Raw genomic sequence first — 21,985 nt, 5'->3', positions numbered from 1 at the left:
GCGGTGAGTGCCTGGACAGTCAAAACGCCTTCAAATCCGTGCATATGCAACACGGACATCCATGGAGCTCGAATAGTTGCATCCAGGAGTTAAAATGACACTTGTACAGTGTTCGTCGCATTCGGCACTTTCTAAGGGAGCTTTGCTTGTTTCTCTACCATTGTAACTTAATTCCATTGTTGCCTATTGTGCCGATGAAGTAAACTAATACTGATTTTAATCGCGACATTGCCAATTTTCTGACTAATGCTCTGATTGTCTTGTATAAAAACGCCTCAGACCTAAAATGTGGGCTGCGGCCCCTGCTTTCTCTGATCTAAGAACGACGAATGTGGCAAAGTCGTTTGGACACTACAAGAAAAATTCGAGCGCGCATCTTTATATGTATTTTTCTTTCTCTGCAGAATTGGAAAAACCTTTAGTCCAGGAAAAAGCACCCATTCGTAAACGGAACCTCTCTTGTTTTTAAAAAATCAAGGAATTTCAAAGGCTTGAATCTGATTAAATCTGGCAAATCCTCACACGCATCGCTGCACACGAAAAAAAATTCGTGCGAGAATCGGCCTGATAGATCTCCAGATTTGACCGGTACAAGAAATTGCCTCTATTTTTTTTTAAACATTCGAAGATGAATTAAAAATTGAGTGACGACCTGATTCCTATAAGTTGATAGGCATCACGCAACCCTGCCACTCTCACGCATACCTATGAGTGGTTTGGCAGTTTTCAATATTTTACGATTGTATTTTTTTGGGTGGTTTCTGTAATAAACAAGAGCTGTTATGAATCGAGGCACAACTTGTTATCCTAAAAAATTTGTCTCTGAACACTAAAGTCCCTCCCCTAATGGATGATCACATTTCAAGAACATCGATGCAATCCCCCCCTCCTTTTGTTTGAAACTTTCATATACGATTCTTTACGATTTCCTCCACCACGAGAGCTGTAAACCCTGGTAAAAATTGGCAGTAGAAGCTGTGTTCCAAAATAACATAGACCTACAGCCGGCAACACAATTTCTTACAGCTTTTTATAGCCGATGGCGAGTAAGCAACACCCTGGCGATAAAGTGTATGTTAAACGTTACTAATTACGGATGCTAGGACTTAGTGAGTTTTTGGACTACCACTCTGTTTCTATGGGCCGTAGTATCTTGATTTATTTTGCGAGGAAAGCTCCGCACTTTTGAAAGAGGCCTGCCATTCCCAATATGTTGGAGCTCCTTCAATTCCGTATGATACTGTGTAATACCTCTGGTGAGAAATAGTTGCCTCAAGCACTGTGGCACGCTGCGGCGCGGCGGGCGGGCAGCCAGCGCGAAACGCGCATTGGCGCCTACAAACCTAACAGGGATACTTCACGCATTGCGCAATGCGTGAAGTATCCCTGTTAGGTTTGCAGGCGCCAGTGCTTCGCCGCTCCGCTTTGTGTTAGGCGTTTTTCAACTCATGATTTTGAAATGTTTGCACATCCTGTATGGATTGTTCTTATTTTAATTGATGAAAAAAATATGTATTAAAGGAAAATATAATGTGTGTTTTGTAAATATTAAGGTGGTTCCCAATCAAACTTAATGATTTCCAAAGTACACGAATTTCTACACAATTTCTTATAGCCTTTTATAGCCGATGGTGATAAACTGTATATCTTGTTGATAGGAACTATAGCCCGGCTGTTTACTTTTTTATAGCTTCGTATGGCCCGGCTGTGTGATTTTCTCCGCTTTTTACAGCCAGCTATATGATTTTCTATCGCCTTCTTCAGTCGGCTATAAGAACTCCTATGGTATTTTGAAACGCAGCTCGTATCGCCAATTTTTACCAGGGAACATCTTACCTCAACGCGCCGCTTAATAACAGTCCGCTATATGTATAACGATGTTACCTACCTACTACACATAAATCCCCTAGGTATCAGGAATCCTTGCACTCCTCATTTCCTTGTCATGAATTACGCTTGTGTTGTCAAATCTGGAATCAACTGACAGTGAGAGAGGAAAAACAGGTTAATATTAGTAACACATATTGCTGGGTGCTTTGTACCCGTTGATGGGGGAGGGGGGGGGGGGGGGGGCTAAGCAGGAAAAAGTGCGGGATATATTCTTCCTCAAGTATGTGTTTCAATTCAACGTTCACAAGGTATTGTTAGGGCACAAATTCCGTTAGAATTGCCTATGCTGTACCATTCGTATTTAGCCATCAAGCTGATCTGAGCTTCGTGAGATTAATTTTTTTCCGTTTTTGGATTTCACGCACTACGAACTAGAATGTAAATGTAAGGCTAAGGCCACAAAAAAGAAATACCCCCAAGGATTTTGGTACGTTTTCCTGTTCCCCTCCCCTCCGGGCCCCAAAGTCTCCTCCACCCCCGCTCCTCCCTTCCCCTAAGCCGAGCAACTTTCCTCTTCCCCCTCCAGGGCTATCGCGTCGCTCAAACTTTGTTATTGCAGTGTTTTTAGGTTAAATGGTGTGTTTTGTGTGCTTGAGACCTCGTAGATAGTCAAAATGTAAAATACAATTTTGTTATTATGCTTGCTTAGTTCTAATGGCTGTTTATAAATTTGCTGAAAAGTGTTTTAAGATAGTGGTCAATAATAGTTTCTACGTATATTTCGTATTTTGTGTTCTGTGCCATGCATTCTCAACTTGTGTGCAAGTACCCACTCTCAGTGGATTGTGTATCAGAGATAATACTTCTTGTTCACATCAGGTTCGTAAATTTCAATCCAATTCTTATTCTAATTGGTAAATTAGTTCTTTCATTCATCAACTTAAGTCAATTTTCCTGCCCCCTAGACCATGGCCTTGTCCCTGATAAGCAAGGTCTGCCTGCCTCAGAAATCAATCATGGGTTGATAGAATACATGTCTGCTGTATACTGAGCCTTTAGCTCAGCCCAAGAATTAGTTACAATTGCAAAATTTTGTTGATTTTCTGTTCTCCTTTTAGTTGGCTCCACTTAGTTCATATATTCTCTGGGATTAACACTGAGGGTCCCAAAGTACCAAATCCGTCAGGGTTTTAGGTCGACTGACTCGATATTGTTAATTACCACTTCATATTTTGTCATCAAGTTGTATTGCAACTTTATTTTGGCATTATTATGTTTTTGAGAACGATAAATACGTATCATTGGCAGGCCTCAATGTGATTTCATTAAATATATTGCCAGCTTTTGCAGACTGAGAACAAACTTTGTATCACACGTCCGTACTTTCAATCGTCTTATCTATAGGCAGTATACCGTTAAGACATGGCTCTGACAGTGGCTTGATATTTGATCTGCCTCTTGCTTTCATCCTACAAGTATCCACAAGTAAAAATCGAATATTCTGCTTCCCTTCTTGTGTAGTTCATGCGTTTCACGAATAGTATTGGGTACCTATCTCATGTGTAAGTGAGCAGTAAGACGCCTTGCCACGCTTCTGAGTTCTGATGATATGTTTAAGTGTTAAAATTTGCATAGTTTGTACTATTACTCTCTCTATCTTGGGCTTAATTGCCTCCAATGAGAATCAGTGGTGTGGCGTGAATGATCGATTATTGACATTTCCCCCTTAGAAGCTATGTTAATGGATTGATTATTAAAGGATTCATTGCAAACACCCTGTTTATCGATCCTTTGTCATAGGTTTAAATAGCATATCATTCTATAATTTGCAAAGCATGCCATGCCACTGATGAGAACCATCAGCTGTTAGTTGCTATGGTGGAATTAAAAGGAAAAAACATTCTGCTCAGGTGAACTGAAATTGAAATACAACTTACCTACGTAATTAATGGCTATTTAGTGGTTGACTTTAATTACTCTTATAGCATAGATGTAGAAGTCTTTTGATTACGGTCTAGCATTTTTTTAGTCTTAGGTACTCTCAGTAGGTATTTACGTGTAATTTCTGTAAGGATGTTAGTTCCTGTAAACATGTCATGAAAGAGACGTGCACAATAGACTCATGGATTGTTCCTTATTTGCTAGCATTAGAAGCACTTAAGATCCTAGGTATACTGGTGGCATTCTACTGCAATGTTAGTGTGTGTATTGAGTGCTACTAGTTGATGTTTTGATAATCATGAGTCATTGATATGCAAAGGAACTTCTATGTTTGGGGATCTCCTTTTCACTGTCATGGAGCGATGCTTATTCAATTCTTTATACTCCAATTGCAGCAAATTGTCAATGTTAGTGTAATATTGTTTTTACATCTTTGCTGCAACATTGCTCAAAAATATTTTCATCAAAGTGCGTTAGAAACATGACCATCAATAAGTACCTAAAAACTTTTAACAACTTTGATTGACTTAGTTCAATGTTATGAGGCGTATAATTGAGAAAACAAGATTAATTTGCTGAAAATTCGAGAATCAATTTTTTATTTGAATCCAACAGTTTCATGAAGAATTTTGGATACAAGCAGCCTTATAATACCCAAGAACAAGTTTACGGGTCCAAAATGTATGCTTAGAAAAGTCCCCTCGTATTACCTTTATGATCAGTGAAATTGTACGTTGTAGTAATATTTTAGTATTTATTTTCTTAACTAATCCATAAAATTATTTTTCATTTCAGTTCGATGTTTCCAATGCACTGGAAGAAGATCTATGCTTCATGAGATACTTCCCAAGCACTGGTAAGAAATCACTTCTCTCTATTTGCTTCGCTACTGTATTGATATTTAGATGATGTGGGCAAAGTTCCTTGATAAAGAACATTATATATATCGCCAAATTTTATTGGACGATTTTTTGCTTACAAGAGAATGGTTGTGCTCCAAAATTTAGTGAGTCTTTTGGCATTATTAGGGAATTTCCTCCTCAGTAAGTAAATACAGGGTGTCTACTGTTCAAACATAGTACGGACGCATTGAAAAAGCACGGATTTCAGAAAGTGGGTACGGATGTACGGAAAAGGTATGGATTTTCCTTGTAAAGATATGTAAATTCGAGATTTTGTCTGATAAAATTCTACAATGACTGAAGTCCTTAAGCTTTACCGGCATTCCGTCCAGTGGTCTAATGTCCTGATGGTTATTATTTAGAAGTACCCTATTTTGTAGTCCTGCATAATCTGTAGATTGAGGCAAATCCTGGGTGAAGAGGCAATTTTCTCTAGTGATAACCTCTTATTTCTTTATAAAAGGTGGACCATACAACATATTTTTCTTTGAAATTGGACGTTCTGCCATGAAGTCAGGCATTTTTCTGTGAGGCAAAATTGACTTTTGGCTGTAAGGCAAGAACGCAATATGGCAAAAAATGTTAGGGGTTTTGGATTTTTGCGTACCTTACTAATGTAACTCAAAAGCACAGGCATAGTTTAAATTGCAGAGCATACACAAGAAGTAAGAAAAAGTAAATAATGAGAATGAAGTGCTGCCTGTCAGTAAGTCTAAAGTATCATTTGCAATTTGGAAATTCCCAACGTTCAAAGAAACAAGTGCAGAATTTGTGTAGGGAAGAAGTATCGCATTTGAGATGGAAATTAATCACTGTCTGAAATGCCTGGCTCTGGTGATCATGGACTTTTAATTCATATTCCTGCAATGTCAGTGAGTAGCCAGAACATTTTGGCATGCTTCGCCAGTTCAGCATTCATAGTTCTTAAAAGATTCTCCTCCAGTTAAGGGAAGGAAAAGTCAGGGAATTTTTGCATCTGTCGTTATTCAGGAGTTTTTTCAGTAAAATCAGTGAAGAGTCCATTAACAGATATTTCACTAAATTTTTAATTTGCTATGGTAAAGAGCTATAATTTTAGTAATTTTTAGTTTTTAAAGTGTTAAGAAAATGCAGTACAAGATGACTAAAGAAGTTATCAGTGCAGTTTTGCGTACCCAGTAAACCAGTCATGTTTTGCAGTGTGTAATCATGGGATTGTTACAAGTTCGGATGCAGCTGAATTTTGACTCTAACCACTTTATTGCAGTTCAATTACGTGTTTCATCCTTGTATCTATGTCTTACCTTGAATTGGAGACTCCATGCATGTAAATTTTTTTGCATCTACTTCTGAAAATCTATTACCACTCAAAACTTAGCTTCTTTGGGCGTTTCGTTAAGCAGTCAAGTGAAAAACGAACACATAGCCTCCGTACCACTTTGCAATAGGGGTAGACAAACTGCTTGAACGAAAAAAGGCTGAAAATCTTTTTCACAGAATGTTCAAGATTCGTGAAAGTGGATACTAAAATTCAGTTCATGAGTAAGCAAAGTCACGTTGCTCATGCTTTTTGATTTAGTTTTCCTGACTCTGTCAACAATGCCAACAAATGCTGTAAAATAGTGTACAATTGTAAAATACTGCTTTAGTTCTCCTAGTTTTACAACACGCACATGCTCCTAGAAGTTTACAGTGTGGCTCCCCAGCAAAAGATTTTATCTCCAGCGTTAATTACTTATTTATTCAGTATCAGATATTAGTAAAAAAAATTCAGATAATTATCTTCTGTCTTCTTCAGTCTGGTGAGCATTCCACGTTTCACGATCCGTAAGATCTCAAAAGAGGGAAAGGTATGGGAACTTTTAAAGCTTGGAAAATCCATCGGAACATATATTAAGTACCTATTAATCATTTTAAACCTTTTGTGTCCACATAATGTAGAAAACTAATCCAGTAGTGAACTCCACTGCACTGAAGAGAAAAATTTTTAACATTTAGAGATAGGCAAATCTACGTATTTTGAAAAAAACTTAAATTCTCAGGAATAACTCCCAAATTGTTTCTATATTTTTTTTCAAGAATCTTAGCTAAAGTTCAGTTAAGCGCATCTAAAAATTTTAAAGAAAATGTATTCGTAGCAATGAAAAAAAACCACATTTTTAACTTTAAAATTTTATTAATTCTATTCAATTTGAATAGGTATTAGAACAGAAACAGAAGGTCAGAAAAATTAGACGTAAGTTTGGATTAAATTTTGCAATAAGGAACCACTATTTCTGGCCATTTATGAAACAACATACACTCCATTGGTTTCCCTATACAGATATGTGCTTTCATGGGAGAGCCAGAAATAGTGGTTTCTTATTTGGAAATGTAATCCATATGACGAGATGCACTTTCCTTTGGATAAGGCTTACAATTTAAAGCTTCCAAGGAAAGAGAATCCGTGACCATTTACTCTCGGGTGTTCTTACAGGACCCATCTTTAGTTCTTTTTTTTCTCTCTCTTTCATTTTTTTAAGACTGTTGGAGAAAAATGTCGGGAAAGTCTGATGGTTTTTTGAAAAGTAATTTTTTGGTAACAACTGCACCTGCACTAACCTTGTGGAAGAATGAACGCAGAGCCGTAGGCACCCTGCAATTTAAGGGTTATCCAAAGGTGTTGGACGTGTCTGGGACGCAAAAAGTTCCCAAACGTCGACAGTTTGCCGCGGGCCAGCGTTTTTGCCTTGCGGCGTTTTCGATTCGCTTGACGGAAGTCCGGCTGATTTTATGGCAAAATGCCCGATTTCGCGGCAAAACTTGCGATTTGCCCCGCCTTCTAAAGTGTTGAGGAGAACACGTGGAAGAAGAAAGATAAGGGAGGAAGAAAGTGTGGAAAGGGAATACAAATGAGAAAGACAGAGGAAAAGGAGAAAATCGTTGAGTAAAGAAGGAAAAAAATGGTAGAAAAAGGGAAAATAATGGAAGAAGTCTGTAGGTATTCGTAAACCTAGATAAAGAAAATTATTACATTCCGAATTCGTTAAAAGTACAAAAAATTTCCAAGTCCGCGACGTATCGAAATCTGTCGATGTTATGAAAATCAATCAATACATCGATATTCGATGTGCTCGTGTTCTGTGGCATGTTTTTTTCGAAAAACAGCTTCGAGAGAAGTGAGTACCTACGTCCGCAGTCCATAAATTCATACCCACGTCAAAAATATATGTATATAAAAAAAAAAACTTTCGAAAATTGTTTCAATAGCTATTCACCGCACATTTTCCTCGTGTTTTTCGCGATTTGCGAATTGCTGGATCATTTTTTTGCAGGCGTAGCACAGTGGACCGAGTCGATAGGAGAAGTCGCACAACATCTGGAAACATTGGAAGCTTATATTTTCAAAAATATGAAGCAAAAAAGTTTCAGAGTGGCTCCATTGATTTTTTCGTGAAATTTCCTCTTAGAAACACCCATTGACATTAAATTTGTGACGAAATGAACATGAATTTTTGAAAGTTTAGTCAAAAATGTCATGTTCGACCTCTTCTACTAGTTCGTTTCACTGTGCATCGGTCCGTCGGGCAGAGTGTCTACAAGTCCGGAAATAGTTCTGGTTTTTGTAAGGGCGGTCCGGAAGTACTGAAATTGCGAGGAAATTCCGCGAAAAGGTCCGGAATTTTTTTTAAATATTTTGTCAATTTTTGAAAGTTTAGTCAAAAATTTCATGTTCGACCTCTTCCACAAGTTCGTTTCACTGTGCATCGGTCCGTCGGGCAGGGTGTCTACAAGTCCGGAAATAGTTCTGGTTTTTGTAAAGGCAGTCCTGAAGTACTGAAAAAGCGCGGAAATTCCGCAAAAAGGTCCGGAATTTTTTAAAATATTTTGTCATTTTGGTCGCAATTTTGAATTTTCGAAATTTTTCTAATTTCGTCAAATGGAGGTACTGAAAAAGTACGGAATTTTTCTGTTGGAGGAGGTACTGAATTTCTCGAGAATGTAGTGAAAAAGTACCGTAAAAGTACTTATTTTTGACCAGCCTGCTTTAGTAGGCACCCTGGTCGGGGAATAAAAGCGGCCCCACGAGAGGTGGCCCGGGTCTCGGAGGGAATTTTTCTCACCGCAGAGCACCGCGGTCTCCGAACATGCATTTTCCGCAGTGTCGTCGCAATCAGCGTTGTCTTATCAAGAAAATATCAGGTGATCTCTTCTTTTCTGCCTCCGAAAATTGGTATTTTTCTCGTCGGCCCACAGGACACCATTCACATCAATGTCAGAACGCAGCAAGAGATCCAAGTATAAATATGAAAAATAATTCTAAATCCCCTCCTTCTTGGTCTGTTTTTTTCGGGTTTTTAAATTTTATCGTTATTTTCCCTTTTTTGAGATTGCGAATTGGACTCGCCTGGCAAAAGCTGCAGGAAGAGGGGCTAGCTTTCCAGTGGCTTGCTTTGCGATATATCGTTTGATCCGCCATTTAAACCTATGGAAAATGATCGATAATCAGGGTGTTCTCAACGAACGCCTTAAAAATCGATTCTTTACCGCGGCTTCAAACGAGGAAGTATCGATAATCGATCGTTCGCGCCTCGCCACTGTAGCTTTCCTTTTCCTTATTCCCGGCACTAAACGAGCTTTGGTCCCGCTGGGCGGTTAAATACACAAGCCGGGGGACTCTCATTGGCAGGACTCCAATTTGTTCTCTCGTGCGGCGTTGCCAGTATTCTCCCAAAACATCGTAAATTTCATCTCCCCCAAAAATTAGTGACTGAATATTCTGACACAATTCACCTTGCTTATCGCAGATGAATATCTTCCTGGTCGATACATAGTCTCTGGATAGATTCTGTATACGAACCAGTCCTGATTCCTCAGTGTGAAAATTTCGGCGGAAAATATCCCCGATTCCGCTCGAAGTAAGATGTTTAGTGACGAGAAATTTTGCAATGTGTGAATGTTCTTATTGTGCTCAGCCTCAGCACCACGGAATAGAATTGTTTATGGGTAAAAAAGCTTAACTGCTAAACACTTCCGGGTCCCGGTTTCTCACGTGCGCTGTGACTTTCAGAGTTTATGAGCTTTTGACGCTTAAGCCCCCTTGCGGTGCACTATTGCACGCTGATCCTCATATTTCCCATATTTTAAGGGTTTCGTCCGAAGAGAGCATGTAACGCCTCCAGATTGAATTAATTTCGCGTTAAGAAAAAAGTAAAATTTCGCAATGGGGCCGTTTCATGCGCTCAGTGCTCTTAAAATTTTGTCATTCTCTGGGGGAAAAAAAAGTTTTGGATTTGCGTATTTTAGTTCCCTACAAAATGGGTGCCGGCTGCATGAGTCAAGTTCCGTGAATGTTCCATGCGTCGATTTTTTTTAAGGTGGGACTGTACCAAAAATAGATGTATTGATTGATCAATGCCATATATTTTTCCCTACAAAATTTGTCCTTATTATAAATTAAAAAATATTGAGAAAATGGCTACACCCTTGGCAGTATTTCTTGAGTTCAAACCACAGCATTATTGTTGCCAATCAAGCTCTGCCACCAATCTTCTACGGTAGTTCTTGCCGGTCCTACAGAGCCTCGAAATTCTTCTCACTCCTTACTCCCTAATTTGCCACCTTTGCCTGATTCTTTGGCAAACAGGAAAGCTTGTCCAGGCCTGCGGGGCGATTATTGAAATTTTTTGTTTGTCGGATCGACATAGATGACATAGGTTAAAAGGCGGAGCGTGATTGGTTGGCTATGTCTTAACGCTGCTTTATCGTGCCTTTGTCAGGTGGAATGATCGACAAGCTAACGGCACCTCTTAAGTTTCCGACAGTATGTCGATCATTCCACCTGACAAAGGCACGATAAAGCAGCGATAAGACATAGCCGACCAATCACGCTCCGCCTTTTAACCTATGTCTTCTATGTCGATCCGACAAACAAAAAATTTCAATAATCAGGCTGCTGAAACCACATTACAATTGGCTATTCCCGAAAAATACTCTCTGGAAACTCCAAATCCAAGATAAAAGTATATCCAAACGCGCAAGTCCCTCGCTGAGTTTGTTCGACTCATCGAGCGCGACGTTTCGCTGAATTTGGCATCCAGATTCTGTCAGCTTTAATATAATGAAGATTTTAGAGGATATTTTTCCTGGAAGGAGTAGCTGAGGCTGAAATATGGCTTTCGGTGTACTGGTTTGGTTTTTAGCTAAAAATCGAAAGTGGAACCCGCAAGTATTTTAGCATTTTTCCTGGTTCACTTCCGGCATACCTAGATTTATCTTAAACATTTCTTAGGGGGTCATCTGAGGTGAATTGGTTAGCGTTTAGCGAAAAGGAACGTAGTGTTCCGAGAAGTATGGAGTCTGTTCGTTGTAGGATCGGCAGAACTCTCCAAAAGGCATCATGTAGATCCGGGTTGTTCTTTATTTCTATCCACGAATTAGGTTTCACCCTTAAACAATCACGAAGGAACCAGATGGACTCCATTTTGCGATTCAGAAATATAATTTCTGGCTCAGTTGAGAAACAACGTATGTACCATTAAATTCCCCATGCACCTAAGTTTTTTACAGATGAACCAGGAATTACAGTTCCTAATTGTAAAATGTAGTCCAAATAATCATTCGATTCCCTTCTGTGTTTTAATTCAACTCATTTTCCAGTTAATACGAAGGGACCACCGAACGCATTACACAAAACCAGCCATCATTATTTTGACTAATTTCGGGGAATTTAGAGCTAGCAATCGTGCCATTAATGTCCCTACGAAGGTAGGTGCCTCTATATGCAGTTGCCAAAAAAAGTAGTTCCCTAGTGCAAAATCTACTCATAATCAGTCCATTTGTTCATTTCCTTGCTTCCAAGCACGGAAAAAATCATCATCAAAATTAGAATGATTACCTTAAAAGAATGAGGGTAAATGTGGAACCCTAGCAAACATTCGAACGAATGGACTTCCTCTCTTTCAAGAAAACTGGTTCCTGAAAATTGGGGGGGGGGGGGGGGGGGGTGAACCCCTTGGATACGCGTCTGTTAGCACCGTTGCATGAAGGGTGCCGTGTCCCTCTCGAATGTATAACTTCACAATTCGCAACAAAGGCATTGTCAATTTGCCCTCGGAATGATTTTTCCTTAATTTTCCTCAACGGATATCGTGGCGTGTTGGCAACCGCTCTTTCATCACCCAACCGTTTTCTCGTCCTTTGCCGCTCTCATCCACGTCTTTCTTCGCGTTCTCTTCGCTGCCCGATTCTTTGCCTTTTCTTCATTGCCTCAAGTCGTAATCGTTAATCCCTACCTGCTTTAGATGAACTGCATTTAGCGGAAAGGAATTAAAACTTTTTTCGAAAAGGAGTCTGCTCGGTAGAGGCGTCAGGCAGAATTTAAAATTGTTTTCATTCTCTCAATATTTTAATTTTGACGAATTAATTTAAGGTCGTCATCCGAACCGCGCTAATTCAAAAAGCGTTAATTTTTGTTTATCAGATTTTTTAAATTTTATTTTATTTTTTTGTTTGGTTTGGTTTTTTGAAGAAAAAGAGTCACACTAACACGCTGGTGTACGAAGGATGGATGTGAAGCCTTCAGCCTAACAATCGGCTATTTTCAAGTATATATAAATGAAATAAAAAAACGTAATTGTCATTAGAAATCGTCTTGTATACGTGAACCTGCATAAGATTCATACACAAAATTAAAGGAAATTACCATCACTGATGACTTCTGACTCACAATGGGAAGTTGATTACGCTTAACCGACGGAGAAAAAAATGTCCCGTCGGTTACGTATCCGTCAGGATATTCTACCGTCTGAAAACCTTGATAACGATTATTTATCTAATTTTATTTCATGAATCAATGTAGGGTCACAACTTCAAACGATTTCCAACAACAGTTGTAGTCTTCTTGAATTTGAGAGAAAACCATTACGACTGGTTGGACCGAGAAATATTTTTGGTTCAATTTCCACCGTAACAAACTAAGTTTCTTTCTTTTTTGATTGCAAAATTTACCGCATAAAGAGGAAAATTGCGTCGTAGGGTGGAACTAAGTCAACACAGATGCACTTCTTGAAATTTTCTGGAAGTGTGAAACCAAATCTAGTGAGATTCAAAGAAAGATACCAAGTCCGTATTGTTTCAAACGGATTCCAGCAGGAAATTTTGCCAACCTGTCACCGAGAGGAAACCCCATTGCCACCGTGAAAACTTGGCTCATTTTTTCATTGAATCCAGTCCACTAAGGTCCCTGTGGTTTTGATCTGTTGCGCGCAAGAGCGCATACGTCGCTTTACTTGCCAAAAAGCAAGCCACGCGAAAGTAAACTATCCTTTTGTTTGAAGATCGCTAAGTTCATAGCTATGGGTGGCTTGAAGCTTGGGTTGCCGCGGTCGAGGAAATGAAAGGAATTTAAAATTTTTAGTAGAATGGTGTAGAAATAAAAATACAGGATGAATTCGATTAAGTGACAACCGACGCATACAAAGTAAAAATCTATGCAGAACAGATCTTCTGACAAGAATACAAACGAAGGGAGAGTTACGTTGGAAGATTCGGTTTGTTGATTTTTGTTAAATCAATGTTGGTTTATCGATTTTCGAAATCTAGATTTTCTTTAAATGGCGACGGTCAGAGAAAATCGGGAAGAGTGAGGGGATACTGATCTCAGAATTTTGTGTTTCGCAGTTCAGTTATATAAGAACTATTGTCGCAAAACGAAAAGCGCCTGCCTGTCGGTTGAGCGCTTAAAATGAATACTCAAAAATGAGCATGCAACTTCCGGATGACCGCAAACATGAAAACAGATCACTGATGGACAGGGATAACCAGCTCCTTGTGGTTAGGCAAATTTCTGCACGCAACATATAGTGAGCTGTAGAGACTCTTCCTCTTTAAGTACAGAAAAACTAATATCATAGGAAGCACTAAATCCATCAATGTCAGCTCAAAAGTTGCACTTGATGATGTTTATCATTTCCAGAACTCCTCAGTGAACATGAATAAAATGTTCTTGGCTCTTAAAATAACTGACATTACTGAATACTGAATATTATTCCCCTGAAATCATAGGTTTTTTTTAAAAAATTATTTTCTGATTTTATTTTAAATGTGTCCATGAACTTGGCTCCCATGTGTTAAACTCGGTCCTATTGTGGTTGTACGGTAGAGGTTGAAATCGTGCTCGTTGTTGCTCCTCAAATCGCCTCTCCTCTGACGTAAGAGCGTAACTATATTTTGGGATGAACCCTATCATCCATATACCTACTTACTCTCCAGGGCTCATGTGAAAATCGGAATACGCTCTTGCGTCCGAGGTGCAACGAAATCTCATGCTTCTCGTCCATTAAAGCCTCGTTTCGAACGTTGCTCCCCGTTCCGGCTATAATAATCAATAGCCGATCACTGGTTTTTCAAAGCAGAAGCCGCGTAACTCCCCATAGGAAATCATACTCAGATCGGCGGTTTTTGCTAAGCATGGAAGATCACAGCTGTCATCTCTCGGGTATGAGCTTTCGCTGTCTAAGGTTAGACGACCCGACCGTATTCGCAACGAGATATCCGTTTGTCATATGCTGGCAAGAAAATATTATTTTAAGAGAAGCTTCATTCGTAGTCTGAATTTTCTCAGCCGGCTGCACTGAAGAAATGGTCGAAAAACTTTGTTTTTCTTACAAAATAAGTATTTGCTTGGATTAAGAAAAAAAAAACATAATTCTGCTTCCAAAAAGTTTCGTAGCCATTAGATACTTTGGAGCCCAATACAGTTTTACTACTATACTAATACTGAATTAAAAAATTGACGGAAAGGTTTTTTTTAATTTCTATTTAAAAAGTTTTTCTTCTTTTTTCTAAAATAAACAAACAAACAAACAAAATGAAACATGTCATCGATGGCGCAACAAAGTTTGTTCGACGAAAAAGTAACTCCGCTCTCTTAAAAAGACATTGGCTGAAACAAATTTTTTTCTAGACGAAAGAAACTTTTCTTTTAATTTAAAAGAAAACCTTTTCTAATGCGAAAGAAAAAAAGTCTCATAAAACCAACAAGATACTTACCTATTTGTAATAACATGTTCAAAATTCTCTTGTGGTTGTTCGGAATGCACCACGGCCCCCCTTTCCCGCAAATGGTCACTTTCACTCTTTTGCCTTCCAGTTTCCAAAATCTATCTACCATGCAATTTTGTCGATCAGTTTCATCGAAAGCTTCCGTAAATTGGATTAACGTAATTATATTCTCGCCGTCATAAAAAAGCGGTTATACAGAGTCAATAAAAAGTGATAAAGTCCCCTCAGGCTGGGCAATTTTTCTTTTTTATTCCTCACAGTTGACAGCGTGATTGATGTGCTCGTTGTGCAGTTTTACGAAGGATTCAAATGACGGAGCATTAGTAATTTTCCAATTTTTTCATCGTTTCACTTTCCTCTTGCACGTAAAATGCAATTTGACTGGTATAAACTCACATTGTAGACTTTGTTTCTTTCCTCTTTGTCTTCTTTTTACGAGAAGTGCATGTTCATGCTGCAAGCTCTCGAAAAGTGAAAAGGCATTCATCATCAAAACAGTTCTCAGCGTGTGAGTAATGGAGCACGTATAAAGACCGGGGGGAGGGGGGGGGAGGTGGAAATAACAAAGGAGATAAAATCGAATGAAAATCGCATCAGGGGCTTTGCACTCCACGCCCAGCGGATGGATATTGAATTTGATAGACAAAGTGAGAGACAAAGAAAACATAGGGAAAATAGAGCGATACTATTGGTCGAAACAAGTTATTGTAGTGGATCAAGTAGGTAGCAATAGACTGCTAACAGCATCCCACGGAGGACGATGCAGTCATTCCGCTATTTTCTCTCTTTGTCTGTAACATCGTATACCGTTTCCACCAATGAGATCCCTCCATACCCCTTTTGTCTTCTTTGCCTGTAGCTTTGTCTATCGATTTCAATAATCAGTCGGCTGTTTTGCTTTTTACGGACCATTCGACCGAAATAAATTTGAAAGTTTAATGACTTTTAAGGCCTATTTTTTTCGGTGGACTTAAATAGAAGCGTTCGATTTTGCTTTGACTATCTTTCCCAGGGCGCGTAAGAGACCACTTTTTTTTCCCTGCGGATTGAATATTGATTTGAACACACCATAGCATATTTTGAGCAAAATTAACGTAACTTCTTTCAAATTTCAAAAATACAAGACACCTTAACGCGCGCTGTGACAGCACATAGATACAACTATTCATGCTTGATGGATGTACAATGTACATGTTGCATTGTTGCTTAAGCGAAATTGAAGGCGCGATGGCGCGGGGCATGAACTCGCTATTATAGTCGTAATGCTCCGCTCTATGCTGCTAGTGATGTGTCGCTTAGAGTCGGGAGAAAAGTTAAAAAATGAGGCCTGAATAAGTCTCACCTATCTCTGGCTGTGTTGTTCACGTAGCCCTTGAAGCATCACCACAAATAAGACAAACGAGACAAACGCAACATGGAAGTAGAGTAAGGGAAATGATGCCGTTGATGCCGGCGCAGAGATACAACTATTCGTGCTTGATGGATGTCCGTGTTGCATCTGCGAAATTGAAGGCGCGATGGCGTGAGACTGGGAACTCACAATGCTCCGTTGTACGCTGCCAATGAGGTGTCGGACAGATTCAAGAGAAAAGTTAAGAAACGAGACCCGAATATGTGTCTCCTATTTCCGGCTGTGTTGCCACTCGGTTTTTTTTTCAATGCGATGTCTGATTCTTTTCGTAGAATGCATTTGTAGACCTATATCTAAAGCTCGTATGCACTGGCCCCATAACTCCGCCAGAAGAGGGGAGCATATTGAGGAAAAGATACATTATTGTCGCAGAGGAAACGTTTACATGCCACATTTCTAATGGCGTTACTGAGCAATACATTTTATGATTTTATCAGAGTAGAGATATATTGCTCCATTATGAAGAAAAAGAGTGATTTCGATTGACTTCACGTTTTCCATTTTAGGGAACAGGTTGGTTTTGCTATAGAATCGTATTTTGACAGCCGAGACTTGAAGATCGGAGAAACGAAATAAGTTCTATTTAAACGCTAAGTTTCTACGTACAACATTAATTTACCAATCTTTCCTCAAAAAACATGGAGAAGGACGCTACTGTCCGTGGTGGTGCATACCTCTGTTTCCTCCATGGATTTATCAAGCCGCAACCTGCATATTGCACCAAAAACATACGTCATTGATGTATACAAAGCTGAAAAACTCATTGTATACGAACCACTCCCTATTGAGGGGTGCAGAAATTTCTCCGAAGTAGAAGATAGTCGCATTTTTGGCCGCAAGGTTTCGTCACTCTGCAAAAAAAGTTCTAAGTACACGTGGAGCGAATTTTTTCCAGATTTTTCCTCATTTTTCGCAACCAAAAAATTACCCATTTTGTCGAAAAATTTTCACCCGCCTTGCTCGAGCCGAAATTCACGCGTTCGAACATTTTCTGCGCCTTTGGGCTACCGCCGTCATCTTCTTTTTCAAAAGACGGTCTCTCCATCAACATTTATTGAACGGGGCCTTTTCTTTTGTGCCAATCTGTAATATTCAAAAATCATAATAAATAAATTTAGTATGTCTTCTGCATAAAGTGACGAAGAATCGATTTCACAGTCGTCCACCTTTGTCGCACTAATAGGGGAACCTGGAATAAAACAGGGTATTTGCATCGTTAATTGGACTACATTTTGCAATTTGGAACGATAAATTCTAGCCCGGTTTAAAAACGACGTATGTGCCATTAGTTTCCCTATGCACTTAAGTGTTTTTTCAGAAGAGCCAGAATTTGTAGTTCCAAATTGCAAAATGTAGTCCAATCATGGACTATCCGCTCGTCCAAATCGTTCAAAATTACGCGTATCCACTTAAATAGGCAATACCGTTGCTGCATGTCAGTCTTAAATTCTGCCGTGCTAAGCAGAAACGCCGTAAATCCATCAAGATTTTCCCGCGTTTTTTGAAACTTAACACTTCATAAGTTTTACCCACGCACCTCAAATTTTTAGGTTAAGTTCTTGATAGTATTTGCGAAAGAATTCTGTAAAAACATTGTCCCAAGTACACAAGTTTTTCTGCTATGATACATTGTTTCCAAAAAATTTAAAACGGCGTTTTTGCGTTGCACGGCAGAATTGTAGTCAGTTTTTTTTTCGTTTTATTGATTTTATCAGCATTTTGTTGATCTGATCTTCGGAGTTTCAAAGTTCCGGCAAATTATCTTGGTGCATTTTCGAGATATCCACTGCAGAAATTTGTCTAATAATTCGCCGTGGACGTGTTTTCGCTCGCTTCAAATCGCGGGACCAATCAGAAAATGGACTATCCAGCTCCAATCATTCGTAATACACGGGAAACTCAGAATGCATTCCGTGGATAGTCCATTTTTTCCCCTAGGGTAGAGAGGAAGTATTGTCATCCTCCAAGAAAAAAAAAAAAAAAAAGTTGAAATTTCATCATTTCTAGACGTTTTAAGGTCCCAGGAGTCAAAATAACCATACTTGAAAAAATGTGTGTCCGTCCGTCCGACGTCCCCCAAATCTGTCTACAGCGATATCTCAGAATCTATCTGTTCGATTTCATTCAAAATTCTCACAGAACACCATATTTATGGTCTCCTTATGCACGTCCAACGATTTTGGGGTACGCTAAAATTTGGGGGGGCTAGGGTCCAATTGGGTTAAAGGTCCATTTTCAGCAAAATCACACGGAAAGCTCATTTTGAGGGACCGTAAATTTTGAAAAATGCCTTTAATTCTTTAAAAGTGGGCATCAAGCACATCACCTGGGTCATTAATTTAAGTTCCTAAAAGATCTTTGGACTAATCTCAAAATTCAAGGGATTACGAGGCCCAAAAGTACGGCACTTTGCTCCGCGACATCACACAAACAACTCATTTTCAAAGACTGTAAATTTGAAGAAAAATGCCTTTCATTTCTTCGAAAGTTGGCATAAGAGCACCACCTGGTTCAATAATGTAAGTTCCTATGAGGTCTTTGGACTAAACTAAAAATTGAAGGGTTACGCGTCATATAGCGAGGAGAGCACTTCGGTCACACGGAGAGCTCATGGACTGTAGATTTTGAAATAATGCCTTTAATTCTTTGAAAGTTGGCTCAAAAGCACCATCTGAGTCATTAATTTAAGTTCCTAAAGGATTCTTGGACTAATCTCATAATTGCAGAGGGGCCGATAGGAAACGCTCAATTCTCTGATAAATGAGTCGGAACGCTTCTAGATAATAGCAGCAAACGCTTTGAGTCAGGTGAAACCTAGGAATTCAAATGCATTATATAATGCATCATATACTATTTCCAAAATTACTCCGTAGGTATACACCAAGCAAAATTAGACAACTAATTAGGTAGGTAAGTACTTACAATATATAGTTACTATTAGTCTTCAAGCTGACGCAAGAACTGACACTTACATCTTTATTAAATACTAATATGTTTGTTGTTAATGAATTTAGAATCCCGGCAGATTCCATCTTTCGCGGTTCCTTTTTACGAGGTACTAAGCACAAATACAATATAATAATACGGCACAAATATGACTGATTTAATGCTTGTTACTTAATAAAGGAGGTTATAAATTGTTAGAACCCGAGGTTTGGTTGAAGGAGATGGCGCTCTCAGCGCTCTCTATTGTTTTCGCTTTGAATTACAGGGATACGCGGTAAGGAGATGGCGCTCCTGGCGGGCGTGTGGTGAACCTTCCAGCAGGTAGATTCGCCCGCCAAATTTAAAATTTGGGAGATGCTAAGCGAAAACCGTTTAGATTTAAGACTATTTGAACATCGAATAGTCATTCTACCCATTCAAGTAGATATTTGATGGCTTTTGACCGTGCTTAAGGAGAGATTATAATATAAAATCGTATCTGAAGTATGATGTCAATGAATCTAATGGATCCTAATGAATCGTAGAAAAGCTAAGATTTTTACGGATCGCCATCTTTGACAGGAGACTTTGTTAATCAATTACATATTTAATTGAAGATGCCTCATAAAATCAACAAGTCGAGGCCGAATATATGAATTCATCACATATCGCGAAGACATTTACAATAAAGTTCAGTGGTTTGAATAAAAATTTCATAACTATTATCCTGTGATCAAAATTCCAATCAAACTTTATGATTTTGTAAAATTGGCAGTATTTTTCTAAATATTCCAGCAAAAGTGTCTATGCCGGCGCGAAGCGCCGGCTCGAGCGAGAAAGTCCCGTGCGGTCCCCGCACCAATCCGCTAAGCGGAGGGGGGGGGGCGAAGCCCCCCAAATGCCGGCGCGTAGCGCCGGTACGCGGCGCGAAGCGCCGCGCATAAATTGGCCGGAGGCCAATTTTTTGATTGGCCAATCGCCTCTCAGCGTAGGACGGGAATGCAAGTACCCGATATCATTCTAGGTTACCAGAGTCGCAGTCATTAAACTTTTTCGCGCATAAACCTTTTTTCCCCGATTGCAGAACGACGGTATCCCTTTCCTTGTCAACGAGTCGATTTAGTATGTAAACTTTCTTGAAAAGTTGTACAAAATTGCATCATGCATCGAGGGTCACGAACAGTCTCACAGTTCCAACCTATTTCGCAATCGACTGATCTATGACTAATTGCTACACTGCCGTGCTAAGGAAAAACGCCGTATGAGCGTTCGAACGTTGCCAAATTGCCTCTTAGGAAATATTTATTTTTGAAGAACTTTATGAGTATTTTTCCTTAAAATTTGCAGACACTTTAGAGTACACTGGAAAAAAAACACATTAGATCTAGAGTCCAGACTCTTGAAAACATTGACAAGAAAAAATACTCTCGATTCAATCAGATTTTTGCTTGAATTAAAACGAAATCCGGTTAAATTAAGAGGTTTGGTTCTTGATTTAAGCTAGATTCTGATTGAATCAAGAGTACTTTTTCTTGTCGATGTTTTTAAGAGTCTGGGCTCTAGATACAATGTGTTTTTTTTCCAGTGCAAATTATGAGCGAACCCTCCGAAAAATTCGCGGAAAAATATTTAAAAATTTTCCCGGAAATTCGTGATTTATGGAGGGAGATTTGACAACGCCTGAAGGCTCATACGGCGTTTTTCCTTAACACGGCAGTACAGTACACACGCAGCATCAACCGCAAATGACTAGATTTATTTAAAATTTCCTCGTGGAAAAAGCGAAGCGAGAAGGTGGCGGAGAGGAGGGAGCTGTAGGCATCTGCCCCTATTTAGAGTCTGTCTGCCATTCCACGAGCAGAATTTGATGAAGGGTCGAAGGGACATTAATCAAATGAACGTATTTCTGCCAAACGGATCTATGCGCACTAAGACTTGAGCCCTGCGACCCATGAGAATATATGCATAATAGGGCTCACGTCATAATGCAGATCGTTCCGTTTGGCGTAAACACGTCCAAATGAGCAGCGGATTAAACGGAGCAGACCGTGAAGCCGGACGCGCCATAAAAACGATAGACGTCGATCGATACTTGCTTAAGTGCTCACCGTTGACAAAGCAACAGTTTGGTCAAGCCCAGGGCTTTCGCTCCGCTTTTGTCCCTGCTGCCCGGAGACTGCATGATTTAGTGACCACGTCATTCGATACAATGTCAAACTATCGATTGTCCAGTAGTTCAAACCAAAAAAACCAAACCTGTATTGAGCACTGGAAAAAAAACACATTGGATCTAGAGTCCAGACTCTTGAAAACATTGACATGAAAAAGGACTCTTGATTCACTCAGATCCAAGCTTAAACCAAAAGGAAATCCGCTCAAATTAAGAGGCTTGGTTCTTGATTTAAGCTTAAATCTGATGGAATCAAAAGTATTTTTTCTTGTCGATGTTTTTAAGAGTCTGGACTCTAGATTCAATGTGTTTTTTTCCCAGTGAGCGTAAAGTGTGAAGCTACGTAACTTTTTATGTGAAGATATTTAAAATATTCATTTAGTTCATTTATGTCAATGGATTCAAATGAATAAGCTTATCCAGGGTGTCTAGCATCAGGATTTCCCGGCTTTTTATCAGGATTGAGGCCTAGATACACACGGCGATTAATCGCCGCGAGTGAAAGACGGAAGCCAATGGAGAGCCTTGATTTCGACATATCGACGTCAATGAATCGAAATCAAGGCTCCCCATTGACTTTCGTCTTTCATTCGCGGCGATTAATCGCCGTGTGAATGTAGGCCTTTAGAGGTCAATCAGGATTTAATCCTGATTTCATCAGGATTTGTGGAGAAATCTGTCGTCAACTCAGGATTTGCGAAAAGTCCCTCGTCCGAGTGGAATTTTTTACGAGCTATTTTTGTGAAGTGACATTTGCCAAATGTTTTTCCTCAAAAAATCAGG

General features: G+C 39.4%; 1 protein-coding gene across 1 annotated transcript in view; it reads left to right on the top strand.

Annotated features, from left to right (window-relative positions):
• The first annotated feature begins 2,425 nt into the window (after positions 1-2,425).
• LOC109035059 (uncharacterized) overlaps positions 2,426-21,985 on the top strand; it is a 44,280-nt gene continuing 24,720 nt past the window's right edge. Inside the window, exons 1-2 of the mRNA XM_019048533.2 lie at positions 2,426-2,709; positions 4,567-4,627. Of these exons, the coding sequence (XP_018904078.2) occupies positions 2,545-2,709; positions 4,567-4,627 (226 nt within the window). The 5' untranslated portion in view covers positions 2,426-2,544. The remainder of the gene's footprint in view (positions 2,710-4,566; positions 4,628-21,985) is intronic.

The sequence above is a fragment of the Bemisia tabaci genome, chromosome 3 (genome assembly GCF_918797505.1).
Source record: "Bemisia tabaci chromosome 3, PGI_BMITA_v3".
Classification (NCBI taxonomy): domain Eukaryota; kingdom Metazoa; phylum Arthropoda; class Insecta; order Hemiptera; family Aleyrodidae; genus Bemisia; species Bemisia tabaci.
The sequence above is the reverse complement of the archived record's forward strand: the minus strand, read 5'-3'. Positions and strand labels throughout refer to the sequence as shown.